The 19,656-nt window shown below is 38.3% G+C and overlaps 1 protein-coding gene across 2 annotated transcripts; it reads right to left on the reverse strand.

The window, feature by feature from the left end:
• Nucleotides 1–17,009: 17,009 nt before the first annotated feature.
• On the reverse strand, nucleotides 17,010–19,635 carry MRPL57 (mitochondrial ribosomal protein L57). 2 transcript variants are annotated; one of them, XM_036106624.2, is made up of 2 exons: nucleotides 19,528–19,635; nucleotides 17,010–19,329 (listed from the first exon to the last, which is right to left on the reverse strand). In XM_036106624.2, exon 2 carries the CDS (start codon nucleotides 19,319–19,321, stop codon nucleotides 19,013–19,015), a length of 309 nt encoding a protein of 102 aa, XP_035962517.1. In that variant the 5' UTR covers nucleotides 19,322–19,329; nucleotides 19,528–19,635; the 3' UTR covers nucleotides 17,010–19,012. The 2 variants fall into 2 exon arrangements, with proteins under 2 accessions (XP_035962517.1, XP_035962518.1); XM_036106625.2 differs by having other exon boundaries at nucleotides 17,010–19,326; nucleotides 19,528–19,632.
• Nucleotides 19,636–19,656: the final 21 nt, after the last annotated feature.

Consider the following 19,656-nt stretch of genomic DNA (forward strand, 5'->3'; position numbering starts at 1 on the left):
TAGCAAAATGGGGAAAAAACCCTTCACCACAAAGAAAACACCAAATTCAGATCGTTTCATTGGTGAATTCTATCAAACATCTAAAGAAATAATAATACCAATGTTACATAAATCTTTCAGAAGATAAAGGAGGAGGCTCCCAACTTATTTTAGATATGGCATAACACAAATACCAAAACGAACAAAGGCATTACAAAAAATAGATTAAGTTCCCATATAAACATAGGCAAAATAATCCTTAACCAAACAAAGCAAATCAAATCCAGCAATATATAAAAAGAATAATATATATCATGACCAAGTGGGTTTTATCTCAGAAACACAAGATTGGTTAGACATCTTAAAATCAACCCCTATAATCTAACTTATTATCTGAATAATGGAGAAAAACCAAATGATTATATCAGTGCATGCAGGAAAAGCATTTTACAAAATTCAGTATCATTAATGGTAAAAATGCTCAGGAAACCAGGAATTCAAGGGAACAAGGCAAAATATCCACTCTCATCACTTCTATTCACTGTAATCCTGGAGGTTCCTATCCTGTTATGGAGGTCCTGTCCTATTTGGTAAGGCAAGAGGAATAAATGAAATGCATAAGGAACAGAAAATAAGCAAAACTGTCCCTATTTGGGGATGACAATTCCTTAAAAAATTCCAAGGAATTGGTAACAATGAAAAAAACTGCTATAACAAATAAGATTAGCAAGGGCTCAGGATACAAGGTCAATATAAAAAATCAATTGTATTCTTATATGAGTATCAAAGGCATATAATAGTTATAATAAATTAAGGGAAATGAAAGTTTTCTACACTGAAAACTGCTAAACATTGCTGAAACAAAGAAGATTAAATAAATGGGGAGAGAGAACACATTCATGGAGTGGAAGACTCAATATTTTCAAGATGGCAGTTCTCCTCCAGATTTATTTGTAGATTCAATACAATCCTAACTGTGATCACAACAGGCTTTTTTTATGTTTAAGAAACTGAGAAGCTGATTCTAAAATGTATATGGAAACACAAAGGACCTAAAAGAACCAAAACAACTTTGAAAAAGAAGAACAAAATTGTAGGAGTTACACTTCAAAATTTACCCTGAAGCAAAAATAATTGAGACAGTGGGATATGGGCATAATTACAAAACAAATGGATGGAACAGAATAGAGTCCAGAAATATATGTACATCCATATAGTTGATGTATTTTCAGTAAAAATGCAATACAAATTTAATGGGGAAGTATTTTTTAACAAACAATACTGAACCAACAGAGTATCCAAATGTAAAACAAAAGTGAACTTTGATTCCTATCAATACCATACACAAAATAATGGGAGAGATAGAGCATCGAGCTAAATATACAAGGTAAAACTAAAATGCTTTTAGAGGGAAAAATAGAAGAAAATCTTCATTATTTGGGCACAGGTAAAGATTTAGAACCCAAGGGGTGCCTGGCTGGCTCACTCAGTAGAGCATGTGACTCTTGATCTCAGGGTCATGAGTTCAAGCCCCATGTTGGGTGTAGGGCTTACGTAAAAAAAAAAAAAGAGAGAATGCAAAGCAATAACCAAAAAATTGATAAATTAGACTTTGACAAAATTGACAAATTCTAACCGAAAAACTGTTAAGAAAATGAATTAGACAAGTCTCAGACTGTAAAGAAATATTCACAAAACATTTCTGACACAGAACTTGTATTGAATATATATTAAGAAAACAACTACGATTCATTAATAAAAATCTAAACATGTGCAAAAGACTTGAATAGGGTCTTCAGAAAAGAAGCTACACAGATAGCCAAGATGTATGTTAAAACATGCCATACATTATTATTAGTCATCAGACAAGTACAAATTAAAACCACTCTGATACATTGCTGGTAGGAATGTAAACTGCTTTAAAACCACTTTGGGAAATACTTGACAATTTTTAAAATAGCTTTGTTAAGGAATAATTAATGTGGAATAAAATACACATACATAAAATGTGCATTTTGATAAGATTTTACATATATAGCTATGAAATCATCACCACAATCAAGATAAAAATACCCACCATGCACAAAAGTTCCTTATGCCAGTTTGTAATCCCTTCCTCCTGCTTCTGCCTGCCTACCCATCTCTGAACCCAGGCAAACACTGATCCTTGCATTTTCTAGAATTTTATATAAATGGAATGTACTTTATGGGGTCATCTAACTTTATTCACTTAGCCTAATTATTTTGAGATTTACTCATATTATTGTGTTTATCAGATCATTCATTCGTATTCATTTGTACAAGGATATACCACAAATTGTTTATCCATTCATCAATTGAAAGTTACTTAACTTAGGGGCGCCTGGGTGGCTCAGATGGTTAAGCATCTGCCTTCGGCTGGGGTCATGATCCCAGGGTCCTGCTTGGCAGGGAGCCTGCTTCTCCCTCTCCCTTTGCTGTTCCCCCTGCTCGTGCTCTCTCGCTGTGTCTGTCAAATAAATAAAATCTTTACAAAAAAAAAAAAAAGAAGAAAGTTACTTAACTTGTTTCTAGTTTTTTATTAAAACGATAGAGCGAATATGAACATTTAGGTACAGGCCTTTTTATGAACACATGCTTTCATTTGTCTTAGGTAAATACCCAGGAGTAGAGTGGCTAAGTCATGATAATTGTATGTTTAACTTTTTAAGGAACTTCCAAACTGTTTCCAAAGTGGCTGCAACATTTTACATTCTTACCAGTATATAAGTATTCCAGGTGCTCCATACCCTCGATGACACTTGGTATTGTCAGTCTTTTAAATCTTACACATTCTAATGGATATGTGGTATATCATGGTGGTTTTAATTTGCATTTCCCTAATGACTAATGATATTGAGCATTTACTCGTGGGTTTTTTGTTTTTTGGGTTTTTTTGCAATCCATTTATTTTCTTTGATGAAGTGTTTGTCCAAATATTTTGCCCATTCAAAAAAATTAGGTTGTTTTCTCGTTATTGAATTTTAAGAATGATTTACATATTCTGGATATGAGTCCTTCATCAGATATTTTTATTCCAGTCATCAGCTTTTCTTTTCATTCTTTTAAGAGAGTGTCTTTCAAAGAACAGAAGTTCTTAATTTTGATGAATTCTAATTTATCAGATTTGGATTTTATAAATCATGATCTTCATACACATTTAAGAAATCTTTGCCTAACCCAAGGTCACAAAGAGTTTTCCCCTATGTTTTCTGTGGGAATTTTTATACAAATTTTAGGTTTTATATTTAGTCCATGATCCATTTTGAAGTAATTTTTGGATGTGACATGAGACACAGATGGAGAGTCATTTTTTGCATAAGAATATTCATTTGTTCCAGCGCCATGTTTTGGAAAAGATTATCCTTTCTTCAGTGAGTTTCCTGTGTGTGTCTGTTAAAAATTAATAGACTATATACATGAGGTCTGTTTATGGACCTTCCATTTTATTTATCTGTCTTTTTTTTTTTTTTTTAAGTAGGCTTCACACCCAGCATGGAACCCAATGCAGGGCTTGAACTCACAACCCTGAGATCAAGACCTGAGCTGAGATCAGAAGTCAAATGCTTAAGCAACTGAGCCACCCAGGCGCCCCTATTTGTTTATCTTTATGTCAACACTACACTCCCTTAATTACTGAAGCTCTACATTAAGACTTGAAACTAGGTAGTATTAAGTCCTCCAACTTTGTTTTTCTATTTCAAAATTGTTTTGGCTATTCTAAGTCCTTTGAATTTCCATATGAATTTTAGAATTAGCTAGTTGATTTCTAAAAATAAGAAAAAAATCCTATCGGGACTTGAAATGGGATTGTATTGATACTGTAGTTTTGGTAAAATTGGCATAGTTACCTTATTGGCTCTTCTGACCAATGTGCATAGAATATCTCTTCATTTCTGTAGGATTTTCTTTTTTTGTTGTTGTTGTTGTTGTTTTTAAATTTTTTTATTGTTATGTTAATCCCCATACATTACATCATTAGTTTTAGATATAGTGTTCCATGATTCATTGTTTGTGCACAACACCCAGTGCTCCATGCAGAACGTGCCCTCCTCAATACCCATCACCAGGCTAACCCATCCTCCCACCCCCCTCCCCTCTAGAACCCTCAGTTTGTTTTTCAGAGTCCATCGTCTCTCATGGTTCTTCTCCTCCTCCGATTTCCCCCCCTTCATTCTTCCCCTCCTGCTACATTCTTCTTCTTTTTTTCTTTCTTAACATATATTGCATTATTTGTTTCAGAGGTACAGATCTGAGATTCAACAGTCTTGCACAATTCACAGCGCTTACCAGAACACATACCCTCCCCAGTGTCCATCACCCAGTCACCCCATCCCTCCCACCCCACCCCCCACTCCAGCAACCCTCAGTTTGTTTCCTTAGATTAAGAATTCCTCATATCAGTGAGGTCATATGATACATGTCTTTCTCTGTTTGACTTATTTCGCTCAGCATAATACCCTCCAGTTCCATCCACATCGTTGCAAATGGCAAGATCTCATTCCTTTTGATGGCTGCATAATATTCCATTGTATATATATACCACATCTTCTTTATCCATTCATCTGTTGATGGACATCTTGGCTCTTTCCACAGTTTGGCTATTGTGGACATTGCTGCTATAAACATCAGGGTGCACGTACCCTTTCGGGTCCCTACTTTTGTATCTTTGGGGTAAATACCCAGGAGTGCAATTGCTGGATCATATGGTAGCTCTATTTTCAACTTTTTGAGGAACCTCCATACTGTTTTCCAGAGTGGCTGCACCAGCTTGCATTCCCACCAACACTGTAGGAGGGTTCCCCTTTCTCCGCATCCCCGCCAACATCTGTCATTTCCTGACTTGTTAATTTTAGCCATTCTGACTGGCGTGAGGTGGTATCTCATTGAGGTTTTGATTTGGATTTCCCTGATGCCGAGCGATATTGAACACTTTTTCATGTGTCTGTTGGCCGTTTGGATGTCTTCTTTGGAAAAATGTCTGTTCATGTCCTCTGCCCATTTCTTGATTGGATTCTTTGTTCTTTTGGTGTTGAGTTTGATGAGTTCTTTATAGATTTTGGATACTAGCCCTTTATCTGATATGTCATTTGCAAATATCTTCTCCCATTCTGTCGGTTGTCTTTTGGTTTTGTTGACTGTTTCCTTTGCTTTGCAAAAGCTTTTTATCTTGATGAAGTCCCAGTAGTTCATTTTTGCCCTTGCTTCCCTTGCCTTTGGCGATGTTTCTAGGAAGAAGTTGCTGCGGCTGAGGTCGAAGAGGTTGCTCCCTGTGTTCTCCTTTAGGATTTTGATGGACTCCTGTCTCACATTGAGGTCTTTCAACCATTTGGAGTCTATTTTTGTGTGTGGTGTAAGGAAATGGTCCAGTTTCATTCTTCTGCATGTGGCTGTCCAATTTTCCCAACACCATTTGTTGAAGAGACTGTCTTTTTTCCATTGGACATTCTTTCCTGCTTTGTCAAAGATTAGTTGACCATAGAGTTGAGGGTCCATTTCTGGGCTCTCTATTCTGTTCCATTGATCTATGTGTCTGTTTTTGTGCCAGTACCATACTGTCTTGATGATGACAGCTTTGTAGTAGAGCTGGAAGTCCGGAATTGTGATGCCGCCAGCTTTGCTTTTCTTTTTCAACATTCCTCTGGCTACGCGGGGTCTTTTCTGGTTCCATACAAATTTTAGGATTATTTGTTCCATTTCTTTGAAGAAAGTGGATGGTATTTTGATGGGGATTGCATTGAATGTGTAGATTGCTCTAGGTAGGATTGACATCTTCACAATATTTGTTCTTCCAATCCATGAGCATGGAACGTTTTTCCATTTCTTTGTGTCTTCCTCAATTTCTTTCATGAGTATTTTATAGTTTTCTGAGTACAGATCCTTTGCCTCTTTGGTTAGATTTATTCCTAGGTATCTTATGGTTTTGGGTGCAGTTGTAAATGGGATCGACTCCTTAATTTCTCTTTCTTCTGACTTGTTGTTGGTGTATAGGAATGCCACTGACTTCTGTGCATTGATTTTATATCCTGCCACTTTACTGAATTCCTGTATGAGTTCTAGCAGTTTTGGGGTGGAGTCTTTGGGATTTTCCACATAAAGTATCATATCATCTGCAAAGAGTGAGAGTTTGACTTCTTCTTTGCCAATTTGGATGCCTTTGATTTCTTTTTTGTTGTCTGATTGCTGTGGCTAGGACTTCCAATACTATGTTGAATAGCAGTGGTGATAGTGGACATCCCTGCCGCGTTCCTGACCTTAGGGGGAAAGCTCTCAGTTTTTCCCCATTGAGAATGATATTCGCTGTAGGTTTTTCATAGATGGCTTTTATGATATTGAGGTATGTACCCTCTATCCCTATACTCTGAAGAGTTTTGATCAAGAAAGGATGCTGTACTTTGTCAAATGCTTTTTCTGCATCTATTGAGAGGATCATATGATTCTTGTTCTTTCTTTTGTTAATGTATTGTATCACGTTGATTGATTTGCGGATGTTGAACCAACCTTGCAGCCCAGGGATAAATCCGACTTGGTCGTGGTGAATAATCCTTTTAATGTACTGTTGGATCCTATTGGCTAGTATTTTGGTGAGAATTTTTGCATCCATGTTCATCAGGGATATTGGTCTGTAATTCTCCTTTTTGATGGGGTCTTTGTCTGGTTTTGGGATCAAGGTAATGCTGGCCTCATAAAATGAGTTTGGAAGTTTTCCTTCCATTTCTATTTTTTGGAACAGTTTCAGAAGGATAGGTATTAATTCTTCTTGAAATGTTTGGTAGAATTCCCCTGGGAAGCCATCTGGCCCTGGGCTTTTGTGTTTTGGGAGATTTTTGATGACTGCTTCTATTTCCTTAGTGGTTATAGGTCTGTTCAGGTTTTCTATTTCTTCCTGGTTCAGTTTTGGTAGTTGATACATCTCTAGGAATGCATCCATTACTTCCAGGTTATCTAATTTGCTGGCATAGAGTTGCTCATAATATGTTCTTATAATTGTTTGTATTTCTTTGGTGTTGGTTGTGATTTCTCCTCTTTCATTCATGATTTTGTTGATTTGGGTCATTTCTCTTTTCTTTTTGATAAGTCTGGCCAGGGGCTTATCAATCTTGTTAATTCTTTCAAAGAACCAGCTCCTAGTTTTGTTGATCTGTTCTACTGTTCTTTTGGTTTCTATTTCATTGATTTCTGCTCTGATCTTTATTATTTCTCTTCTCCTGCTGGGTTTAGGCTTTATTTGCTGTTCTTTCTCCAGCTCCTTTAGGTGTAGGGTTAGGTTGTGTACTTGAGACCTTTCTTGTTTCTTGAGAAAGGCTTGTATTGCTATATACTTTCCTCTTAGGACTGCCTTTGCTGTATCCCAAAGATTTTGAATAGTTGTGTTTTCATTTTCATTTGTTTCCATGAATTTTTTCAATTCTTCTTTAATTTCCTGGTTGACCCATTCATTCTTCAGTAGGATGCTCTGTAGCCTCCATGTATTTGAGTTCTTTCCGACTTTCCTCTTGTGATTGAGTTCTAGTTTCAAAGCATTGTGGTCTGAAAATAGGCAGGGGATGATCCCAATCTTCTGATACCGGTTGAGACCTGATTTATGACCTAGGATGTGATCTATTCTGGAGAATGTTCCATGGGCACTAGAGAAGAATGTGTATTCTGTTGCTTTGGGATGGAATGTTCTGAATATGTCTGTGAAGTCCATTTGGTCCAGTGTGTCATTTAAAGTCTTTATTTCCTTGTTGATCTTTTGCTTAGACGATCTGTCCATTTCAGTGAGGGGGGTGTTAAAGTCCCCCACTATTATTGTATTGTTGTCAATGTGTTTCTTTGCTTTTGTTATTAATTGGCTTATATAATTGGCTGCTCCCATGTTAGGGGCATACATATTTACAATTGTTAGATCTTCTTGTTGGATAGACCCTTTAAGTATGATATAGTGTCCTTCCTCATCTCTTATTACAGTCTTTGGTTTAAAATCTAATTTGTCTGATATAAGGATTGCCACCCCAGCTTTCTTTTGGTGTCCATTAGCATGGTAAATGGTTTTCCACCCCCTCACTTTCAATCTGGGGGTGTCTTTGGGTCTAAAATGAGTCTCTTGCAGACAGCATATCGATGGGTCTTGTTTTTTAATCCAATCTGATAGCCTGTGTCTTTTGATTGGGGCATTTAGCCCATTTACATTCAGGGTAACTATTGAAAGATAGGAATTTAGTGCCATTGTATTGCCTGTAAAGTGACTGTTACTGTATATTGTTTGTGTTCCTTTCTGGTCTATGTTGCTTTTAGGCTCTCTCTTTGCTTAGAGGACCCCTTTCAAGATTTCTTGTAGGGGTGGTTTCGTGTTTGCAAATTCCTTTAGTTTTTGTTTGTCCTGGAAGCTTTTTATCTCTCCTTCAATTTTCAATGACACCCTAGCTGGATATAGTATTCTTGGCTGCATATTTTTCTCATTTAGTGCTATGAATATGTCCTGCCAGTCCTTTCTGGCCTGCCAGGTCTCTGTGGATAAGTCTGTTGCCAATCTAATGTTTCTACCATTGTAGGTTACATATCTCTTCTCCCGAGCTGCTTTCAGGATTTTCTCTTTGTCTCTGAGACTCGTAAGTTTTACTGTTAGATGTCGGGGTGTTGACCTATTTTTATTGATTTTGAGAGGGGTTCTCTGTGCTTCCTGGATTTTGATGCCTGTTTCCCTCCCCAAATTAGGGAAGTTCTCTGCTATAATTTGCTCCATTATACCTTCTGCCCCCCTCTCTCTTTCTTCTTCTTCTGGGATCCCAATTATTCTAATGTTGTTTCGTCTTATGGTATCGTTTATCTCTCGAATTCTGCCCTCGTGATCCAGTAGTTGTTTATCTCTCTTTTTCTCAGCTTCTTTATTTTCCATCATTTGGTCTTCTATCTCTCTGATTCTTTCTTCTGCCTCATTTATCCTAGCAGTTAGCGCCCCCATATTTGATTGCACCTCATTAATAGCCTTTTTGATTTCTACTTGGTTAGATTTTAGTTCTTTTACTTCTCCAGAAAGGGTGTCTCTAATAACTTCCATGCTTTTTTCAAGCCCAGCTAGTATCTTTAAAGTGATGATTCTGAACTCTAGATCTGACATCGTACTAATGTCCATATTGAGTAGGTCCCTGGCAGTCAGTACTACCTCTTGTTCTTTTTGTTGAGGTGATCTTTTCCGTCTTGTCATTTTGTGCAGAGGAGAATAGATTAATGAGAGAACAAAATGCTAGCAGGGTAACAACGTCCCCAGAAAATATACTCTAAACAAATCAGAAAAGACCTGAAGCAGTGGGAAAAGAAAGGGAAAGAGAGAAAAAAGAAAAAGAAAGAAAAAAAGAAAAAAGAAAAAGATAAAGATAAAAACAAACAAAAGCAGAACAAAACAAAACAAAAACAGAATGTGATCAAATATGATCAGGCTGGATTATAGATCAGTGCCACACACTAGATTTTGGGTGTATTTTGGTCTGTTAAAAGAAAGTCCCTCCCAAAATTTTAAAGAAAGAAAAACTTATATATGTACAAAAATAAGGGTTGATATGATGAAGGGATGGAATATGACTGTAAAGATGGAAATTATAAAAAATTTTATAAAAGGATTTGATAAGTTGTTTGAAAAAAGAAAGAAGAGGATTTAAAAAAAAAAAAGAAAGAAAAAAGGGAGAGAATGTGATCAGGCAGGGGAGTAGAAAAAAACCATACACTAGAGATTTAGAGTATATTTTGATCTGTTAGAAGAAACTATCTCAAAATTTTAAAGAGAGAACAACTTATATATATATGCCAAAAATACAGGTAACTACTATAAAGGGATAGAATATGACCTTAAAAATGAAAAATAAAAATGTTTTTTTTTTTTAAAAAGGGATTGATAAGATGTTGGTTGAAAAAGGGAAAAAGAAAAATTCAAAAAAAAAGAAAAAAGAAAAAAAAAGACAGTTAAAAAAAAATAATTTACTTTGAAAGACTAAAGAATCATGGGGAAAAAAGCAATGAATTCTGTGCTGTATTCCCCTAGCGCTGGAGTTCTGCCGTTCTCATTGATCGGTAAACTTGGTCTTGGCTGGCTGTTCTCGCTGATCTTCTGGGGGAGGGGCCTGTTGCCGTGGTTCCCAAATGTCTTTGCCGGAGGCAGAATTGCCCCGCCCTTGCCGGTCCGGGCTAAGTAATCTGCTCGGGTTTGCTCTCCGGAGCTTTTGTTCCCTGCAAGCTTTCCGTACAGCTTTGGAGGCGGAGAGTGAAAATGGCGGCCTCCCGGTCTCCGCCCCGGAGGAGCCGAGAACTCGGGGTCCCGCTCCTCAGCGAGCCCCCAGAGAAAAGCAGTCAGTCACTCCCGTCTCCCCGGTCTCCGGCCACACTCCGCGCTCACCCGGCCTGTGACCGCACCTTTCTATCTGGCACCCGACCCCAGGTGGAGTCTCCAAACCCAGCAGATGCCCGCGGTGCGCTCCCGCACCTCTCCTCCCGGGGGAAGAAGGTGAGTCTCCCCGGATCTGCCGCTTGTCGGGTCCCTGCTGGAGGAGCAGTGGCCCGACTGTGCCGCAGGTCACGGTTTATGGCAACCCCGAGCTGAGAGCCCGCGCCTGGGCTCCGTCTCTGCAGCTGGCTTCCCTGCTCCGATACCTGGGAGCTCTGCCGCACTCAGGCACCCCCGGTCTTTCTGTGACCCCGAGGGTCCTGAGACCACAATGTCCCGCGAGGGTTCCACCCCCCACTTCGCCACCAGAGCGACGTCCCTCAGCGGAGCAGACTTCTAAAAGTTCCGATTTTGTGCTCCGTGGCTCTATCACTTGCCAGAAGCGGCCGATGGAGGCCCCTCCCCCGCCATCTATCCTTCCGAATATCACCTCGGATTCACTTCTCCGCACGTCCTACCTTCCAGAAAGTGGTCACTTTTCTGTTCAGAGAGTTGTTGCTATTCTTTTCTTCGATCTCCTGTTGAGTTTGTAGGTGTTCAGAATGGTTTGATCCCTATCCAGCTGAATTCCTGAGAGGAGACGAAATCCAGGTCTCCTACTCCTCCGCCATCTTGCTCCGCCCCCTCTTTAGGATTTCTTTGATTTCCCTCAAACACTTTATAATTTTCACTGTATGGTGTTGTACATTTTTTCAGACTTATTCTAAGTATTTCATCTATTTTTAAAGATTTTATTTATTTATTTGAGAGAGAGCAAGAGAAAGAGCACAAGTGGGGGAAGGCGCAGAGGGAGAGGGAGAAGCAGGCTGCCTGCTGAGCAGGGAGCTCAATGGCAGACGCTTAACCAACTGAGCCACCCATTATTTAATATATTTTAAAGAAGTCTCTATACCCAATGTGGGGCTTGAATTGCCAAGCCTGAGATCAAAAGTCATGTGACTGAGCCAGCCAGGCACCCCGTATTTCATATTTTTAGTACTACTGGAAATGGCACTTTAAATATTTATTTATTTATTTTAGAGGGAGGGGAGAGGGAGAGAGAATCTCAAGCAGAGTCTGCACTGAGCATGGAGCCCAATGTGGGCTCCATCTCATAACCGTGAGATCATGACCTGAGCCAAAACCTAGAGTTGGATGCTTAACCCACTGTGCCACCCAGGGACCCCTGGAAATGGCATTTAAAATTTTAATTTGTTCATTGATAGTATATAAAAATACAGTTGATTTTTGAGTATTGATCTCATTCCTGCAACCTTACCAAATTCACTTGGTTTTGGTAGCATTTTTGTCATTTTCTATATAGACAAACTTGTCATTTGTTAAGGACTGTTTTCTTTCTTACTTTCAATCTGGATGGATTTTATTTCTTCTTAGTGCTTTATTACACTGACTATATAATCCAGTACAATACTGGTGAGAAGAGTCATCCTAACATTGTTCCTGATCTTAGGGGGAAACAATTAGTTCATTCACAAGTGTGATGTTAGCAATAGGTTTTCTATACATTTTTAGAAATCCTTTCTTAGGTTAAGGAAGTTTCCTTCTAATCATACTTTTCTGAGAGTTTTTAATCAGGATTGGATGTTGATTTTGTCAAATGCTTTTGTCTAGATCTAAAGATATGATAAAGTGTGTGTTAATATGGTAAATTAGAGTGATTTGCAAATGCTAAACTAACCTCCCATTCAAGGGCTAACTTCACTTGGTCATGATGTTTTTACACCTTATAGGGTTTGATTTATTAAAATTTTATTTAGAGGGTTTTATCTATGTATATAGGGGATATTTCTGTCGATTTCTTAACTTATAAAGTCTTTATGGTTTTGATATCAGGGTAACACTGGCTTCATACGATGAGTCAGGAAGTACTCCCTCCTCTTCAATTTCTTTAAAAGTTTGTGTAGAATTGTTATTTCTTCCAGAGATGTTTGGTAAAATTTACCAATGAAATTATCTGGGTCTGGATTTTTCTTTGTGGGAAGGTTTTTACCTACAAATTCAATTATCTAACAGATATAAGGCCGTTCAGGTTATCTCTTTCTTCATAAATGAGCTTGATAGTTTGCATCTTTTAAAAGATTTGTACATTTCATCTACTAGCCCAGTGTGTTGGCATAAAGTTGTTCGTAATTATTTCCTTATTATCTTTTTAAAATCTGTAGAAACTCTACTGATGTCATCTTACTAATTTCTGATGATAGTAATTTGTATCTTCTCTCTTTTTTCCTGATCAGCCTGGACAGTTTTATCGATTTTATTGATTTTTTATAAAAGATCCATATTCTCCATTGTTTTTGCTTTCTATAGCATTGGTTTTTGCTTACTTTAGGACTGACAGCTTTTTATTTTTTTAAGTTTCAGTACATTAAAAGTGACATTCCACTGTTTTCTAGATTACATTGCTTCCAATGAGAAATACATACGTTTTCCTTTTTTCTGGGTCCTTTTCAGATTTCCTCTTTGTGATTGATTTTAACCAATTTTTTTTTAAGATTTTATTTATTCGAGAGAGTGAGAATGAGAGAGAGAGAGCATGAGAGGGGGGAGGGGCAGAGAGAGAAGCAGACTCCCCACTGAGCAGGGAGCCTGAGCAGGAGCTCGATATCAGGACCCCAGGATCATGATCTGAGCTGAAGGCAGACGCTTAACCTGCTGAGCCACCCAGGGGCCCCTGATTTTAACCAATCTGATTATGATGTGTTTAGTGTAGTTTTCTTCATTTTTCTTGAGTTTGTTGGATGTGTAGTTTTATAGAATTCATTACATTTTTATTTATTTTTTGCCATTATTTCTACAAATGTTTTTTGTGTACCCTCCGCTCTCTCTCTTCCTCTGGAGTCTCCAATTAAATGTATAATAGGTCACTTGAAATTGTCCCACAGATCACTTATTCACTGTATTCATTTTCTAGTCTTTCTTTTTTCATTGTTTCACTTTTCACCTTGGTTAGTTTCTGATCCTGTGTCTTCAAGTTCACTAGTCTTTTCTTCTACTATTGATCTCATGCAGTGTCTTTTTCAACTCACATCTCACACATTATCATTTTCATTTATAAGCATTCAACAAATATTTGACAAAAGACTTGTAGCCATAATATATAAAAAACTTTTATCACCCCAAAACAAAAAGACAAATGATCTGATATACAGTGGGTAAAAGATTTTGACACTTAAGAAAAGTTATAGAAATGGGCAATAAACATCTGAAAACATGCTCAACATAATAGTTATCAGGGAAATGCAAATTAAAACCACAATCAAATACTATAACACAATCTTTTGAATGGCTCATCTTTAGGAAACAGACTGACAAAATCAAGTATTGGAGAGGATTGAAATTCTTTATATATTCTGGATACATTTCTGGTGGGAGTGTAAAAGGATAATACTTCTTTGGAAAGCAGTTTGGCAATTTCTTAAAAAGTCAAATATCCGCTTACTTTACAACCCAGAAATTGAACTGCTGGGTTTTTACCAGAAAAAAACTGAAACAAAACAAAACAAAAAACCAAATGCCATATGTCCATATAAAGACTTGTAAAGGAATGTTCATAACATCTTTATTCATAATAACAAAAAAGTGAAAGAATTCCAAATGTCCATCAATAGGACATCGTTAGATAGTTTGTGACTTATCCGTACATTGGACAACTTCTTGGAAAAAAAGAAAAAAAAATAAGTACTATTACACCGAAGCATGGGTGAATCTCAAAAATATTATGCTGTGAGAAGCCAGATACAAAAATACACATATCTTCTATCCAATTTATATGAAAATCCCAAAATGACTATCTGGCTATGTATAGTTCCAGAAGGCAAATCAACGGTTGTTCAGGACCAAGACCAAGGGTTTTGTGTGTGTGTGTGTGTATTTTCCAAGAGTGGAATGGTGAGGTTGGGGAGAGATTGACTAAGAAAAAGGAAAAAAGAATTTTCTTAAGTAATGGATATATTCTACAACTGGAATGTGGTGATGGTTACATATAATATCATTAAACTACAATAAGTGGATCTGATGACATATAAATTATAGGTCAATAAAAAAGACTGATTTAAAAAATCAATAGATTTTTACTTGTTTTCGGTTGAGTAGGCATTGTCACAATTTCAGAAATGGAGTATCAATTTTTTTTCATTTCTTTTACTATGTATGATACTATTTCCTGATTTAGCTATTTCAAACCTTGTTTATGAATCTTACACCATGGTAAATTCTCCCATACAGCCACTCCCTTTACTCCCCCTTCTTTATCTCAACAGAACTACAATTTTAAAAATGAAATGAACAGCGTTTACACTATTTATGACCATGCAAGTATTGTTCAATGCTACAAAATAATGTATTATAATCACCATTTCTTTCTTACACAGTGTGTTTTTCCTCCTGTTAATTGCCTTTCACTTTCATTAGCCTGGTTTTCCATGTATCTAAGAATTCTTTTTCCCTAAAAGCTCTATTATTTCTGCCACAGGTCTATCAATGATACTCTGCATAAGGTCAAACACATCATTCCTTGTACTTTCCTGGAGACTACTCTTCCTGAGTCTTCCAACCTCCTGCTCCAATCTGGACCTATTGACTTCTAGACAACTTCGAAACAGTTATGTTGGTACTTTCCTTCCCTGCTCTCCTGTATAAATTCATGCCTTTTTCATTCTTGTTTTACTCTCTAGTTTTGCTGGAGTTCATCATCCGGCTGCCTCCCACTTGAGCTTCTTGGGAGGCTCTTTGCCTCTTCTACAGATGCTTAGATTACAACTTTCTTCCCTTTGTTGTGTCAACATCCCAGACATCCTTCTTATTTCTTCCAAAATATTCATTGAAATAGCTTGTCTATTGTTTTCTCTCCCTTTCTTCTCAAGGGTTAATAATTTTAAAAATGTTTTCACTGTCACCTTACCAAGGTTTTGGGAGAGAAGAGAGAAACCTATGTGTTTAATTAATCATCATAAACTCTGGCATTGCATTGGAAACAAGGGACATATCCTTGATTTTAACAAAGGAGAGAAAATTCATGCATGTCGATTTGGTGCTGTGAAGATGAAGGGATTCACATCCATGGGCTTTAGTTTTATCAGTAAAATATGAGCCTAGGTCCCCAGCTGAGAGTGATGATGGAGGAAGGCCTGTAGGTAGAAGGCTTTTGGAGAGAAGAAAATTTATCACACTGAATAGGAATTACAGCAATCAGAGAAACATGTTATGGGCTTATTTGTGACCCCCAAATACATATGTTGGAGTCCTAACCCCCAGTACCTCAGAAGGTTATGATATTTGGAGATAAGGTCTTTAAAGAGGTGATTAAAATGAGGCTATGAAGGTGGGCCCTATGGCTGGTGGGCCTATGGTGGGCCCTATGGCTGGTGTCCTTATATGAATAGGAAATTTAGACACACAGATTGATACCAGACACCTGTAAGCACAGCATGACAAATATGAAGACACAGCAAGGCAGCCATTTGCAAGCAAAGGAAAGAGGGCTGGAACTGATCCTTCCTATGGCCCTCAGAGAAAACCAACTTGCCAACACCTTGATCTCAAAACACCCAGCTTCCAAGTACTGTGAAAAAATAAATGTTCAAGCCACTGTGAATTTTGTTCTGGCAGCTCTAGCAAACTAATTCACATGGTAAGGTTGCTGGGCAGTGTTGAGTTCCAATATGGGGTTTGTGGTCATTTAAGCAGACCTCAGAGAGCTTTAAACAGAAACTAATAATCCTAATTAAGTGATTTTCTCCAGCAATATTCTGCAGTTAAGTTGGTTCTCAACAAAAGTCAAATGGTTGGGTGCATCCAGTAGATTTTCCAGGGAATACACTGGAGAGGCAAAGCACTGAAGGTGTATGTATTATCCTGATTAAATCATAAAGTACCCTCCACTTAGGGACCCAAAGCAGAAAATTAGGGGTTATACAAATGGTCACAAACTTCTGTTAATTCTCTTAACCTCCTTCCACCCCCACCATCCAAATTTCAATATGTAACTGCATTATTTTAATAGCCACCACGTCTTTCTATTCCTAGTCATTTCTTCTTTCAAGCCAGTCTCCACAATGCTTCCCATTATTTAACTAAACATTTTTGATGGCTCCCCATTACTTATAGGATAAAAGCCAAACTACTTAAAGTGTCATACAAGAACTTTCACAATCTGGTCACTGCCTCCATCTTGCCTCATTGTCTATCACTTCTCTTCCCCACTCACAAATACCCTATATACTGCAACTAAACTACTGGCAATTCCATGACTAATCATTAGACTGTTACTTCTACCTTTACTTCCTACCAGGCAAACTAAGAATCTGTTCAAAGATCACCTCTTCTGAAGTTAGTTTCCTCATTCTTCAGGTAAGGTTGACAAATGACCATTTCCCTGGATTCTTATTACACCTTATACTTACATCCATGAAGTCAATCTCATGCTGTATTACTTACACTGTGCCTTTTATCCAGTGAGACAGTAAATTCCTTGAGCTTAATGATCAATAGCACCAGGATGTCATGATAGATCTTCCATAAATATTTGCAAAGTGAACAACTGGATGACACACAGAGCCGTAGCTGTATTACAAAGGAGTGACTGTTCATAATGTACAGGTTGGCACATATTTTATTACAATATAATTATAATCAGCTGGGTGGCAATGAACTCTCTTGTTGATAAAAAAGATTAACTTTATGATGGCTATGGTGGTAACAGTTGTAGAGTTTCAAGGAGAAAAGTCAGCTGTTTCAACAGTATTGCTTTGGCCAAGAAGTGATTTAAAACAAGCTATAGCAGCTAGTGTACTATATTAAAATGAATATGGTCTTTAGATAAACCTAGTCCTGAATTCTACCTTTATTGTTTGTTAGCTGTGTGAACATGGGAATGTTGCTGACATTTCTGAGCTTCAGTTTCTAACCTGTATAGTGGGGATAAAATACCTCTCTTCTCATGAACTGCCTTCTATTTCTTTAGACTCTAAGATTTTAGCATCTTTTCCCTTCTCTAAGATTCAAGTTAACCATTCTGAGTTACATGAGTATCAAAGCAACATAGTTACAGTTTTAAGCAGGTCCCCTGAGCCCCTTCCTTCACCTTTCTCCTAAACAACATCAGCTGTCACCATTTCCAGATATGAAAATAAAAGGTCAAACTAAATTGCTCATATGAATCAGAAACATTTCTGTAAACTACAAAAAGCGTTCAGCAAGTATTTATACACCACTAAGAATGACATATTAATAACAGTTCAGCTTGGTTAAGCATTCAACTATCATGTGGCAGGTACTTTTCAGGTGCAATGAATCAAAAAAGAAAAAAAAACTAGTATGTCCACCAAAGCCTATACATCCCAATGGCAGATATTTAAATGTAAATCACAAATCATTCATATTAATGAAGATAACAGTCAATGTTGGCAAATGAGATTGGCACTCTCATACATGGATCTTGCTGTTTTACAATCTTTCTGGAAAGCCACTGGCAATATGCATCACGATCTTTAAATGTTAGAGTTTTTAGCTCTAAATTCTATTTATCCATATAGACTCAATACATGTTTCATCTTTGGGTAATGGGATTGAATTATTTTTCTTCTACGTGTTTTGAAAATGTTCTATTAAATATATACATACATAGCAGTTACGATTTCTAGATTATACAGAAACTGAAATCCAAGTCGCATTCATTATTGGGTATGATTATGGACAAGTTTCTTAAATATTTCCTCACATGTAAAATAGCCCCAGGTGATAGGATTACTGTATTTGGTAACACCTGTAAAGTGCTTGACTATTACATTCTGAAAAAGGTTTGAAAAAACAAACATCTTCAACTGGTGGACTGTAAGGTTCATTATTACATCCCAGAAAGGTTTTTAAAAATTTTTTTTTATTTTTAAAGATTTATTTATTTATTTGAGGTGGGGGGAGGGGCAGAGGGAGAGAGAATCTTAAGCAGATTCCCCCCAGAGCATGGAGCCCTATGCAGGGCTGGATCTCACCACCCCTGAGATCACCATCTCGGGAAACCCAGAGTTAGACCGGCTTAACCGATTGCGCCACCCAGGTACCTCAAAAGAGGTTTTTAAAATAAAACTTCATGTAACAGTTCTGATGAGTACCTTTTACTTTATTTAAATGTCTTTTAGCAATCCCAGAAGAAAATGCTATTTGTAGGAGTATGTGTAACTGAAAAAACTTTTTTTTTTAATTATGTTTAGGCAATTATTCTTTTGAAGAAAGGTAAACCCCCATCAAGTATCTCATACTTAAGCACAGATTCCAAACCACAGTTTGTAGCTTTTTTGGAAGCTTTCATCCAAAATACATTTTATATCCTCTGTGACCTAGGAAATCTCTTGTATCTTCCCATCAGGGTAACGGAAAAGGAAACAACATGACAGAGACTGGACTAGACAGGACTATGAAGTATTAAAGAGTTTGAAGCCCCAGATATTCTATATGCAGACCACTACACTCATGCCTGCTGTTCAATAAGGCTGGTCCAAATGCTCATTTTTTTCCCCAGAGGTTAGTTTTTCGGTTCCAGAATCGGGTCAAGAGGTGGCAGCCCTGTGATCCGTCCAACTGAAAGGTGGTGGCTCCGGGTTAGGACCACTTCTTGGAGACATTGAGATGGTCGAGCTGGTCTACCACAAATCTGTTGGGGGGGAACTTGGACATGCTGGCCGCCTTGATGGCCTCGAAGGCCGCCGCCCTGCGCTCCGCGGCGTGGCCGTACTCCTGCTCCGCGGTGAGATAGGGCATGCTCAGCCAGTAATGGTTCTCCGCCTCTATCTCCAGGCGACGGATCATCCTCTGCTTCGCGTGGAAAGACACGGTCCGCGGCCGCCGGTGCTTCCCGATCCACTGTCTGCCAGGAAGGCGATTGCGGCGGAGGAGGGCGGTCAGGAACATGGCACCTGCTGAGACAGGGCAGAAGTCGCTCCAGAACTGTTTGGCCGCGGGAAGAAGCAAACGCGAGCGCGCGCAACACGGTTCTCCTGCCACTCGGCCATCTCCGAGAACGCACACCGCACCCCAAATGAAGCGGGGAGCCCAACCAGGCGCGACAGGGAAAAGAAGAGGACTCGTGAAACAACGAAATATGCCAACCAACTCACCGACCGCGTTCCTCAGGACAGCGCACACACTCCGCACGCCAGCGGACACGACCCCGGAAGTGCGCCCGTCCCTCGGAACCTCCTTGCCTCTTCGCGCGAGACTTCAGTTCTCGCGAGAGAGGACTAGTG

This window comes from Halichoerus grypus, chromosome 4, assembly GCF_964656455.1.
Source record: "Halichoerus grypus chromosome 4, mHalGry1.hap1.1, whole genome shotgun sequence".
In the NCBI taxonomy this organism is placed as follows: Eukaryota; Metazoa; Chordata; class Mammalia; order Carnivora; family Phocidae; genus Halichoerus; species Halichoerus grypus.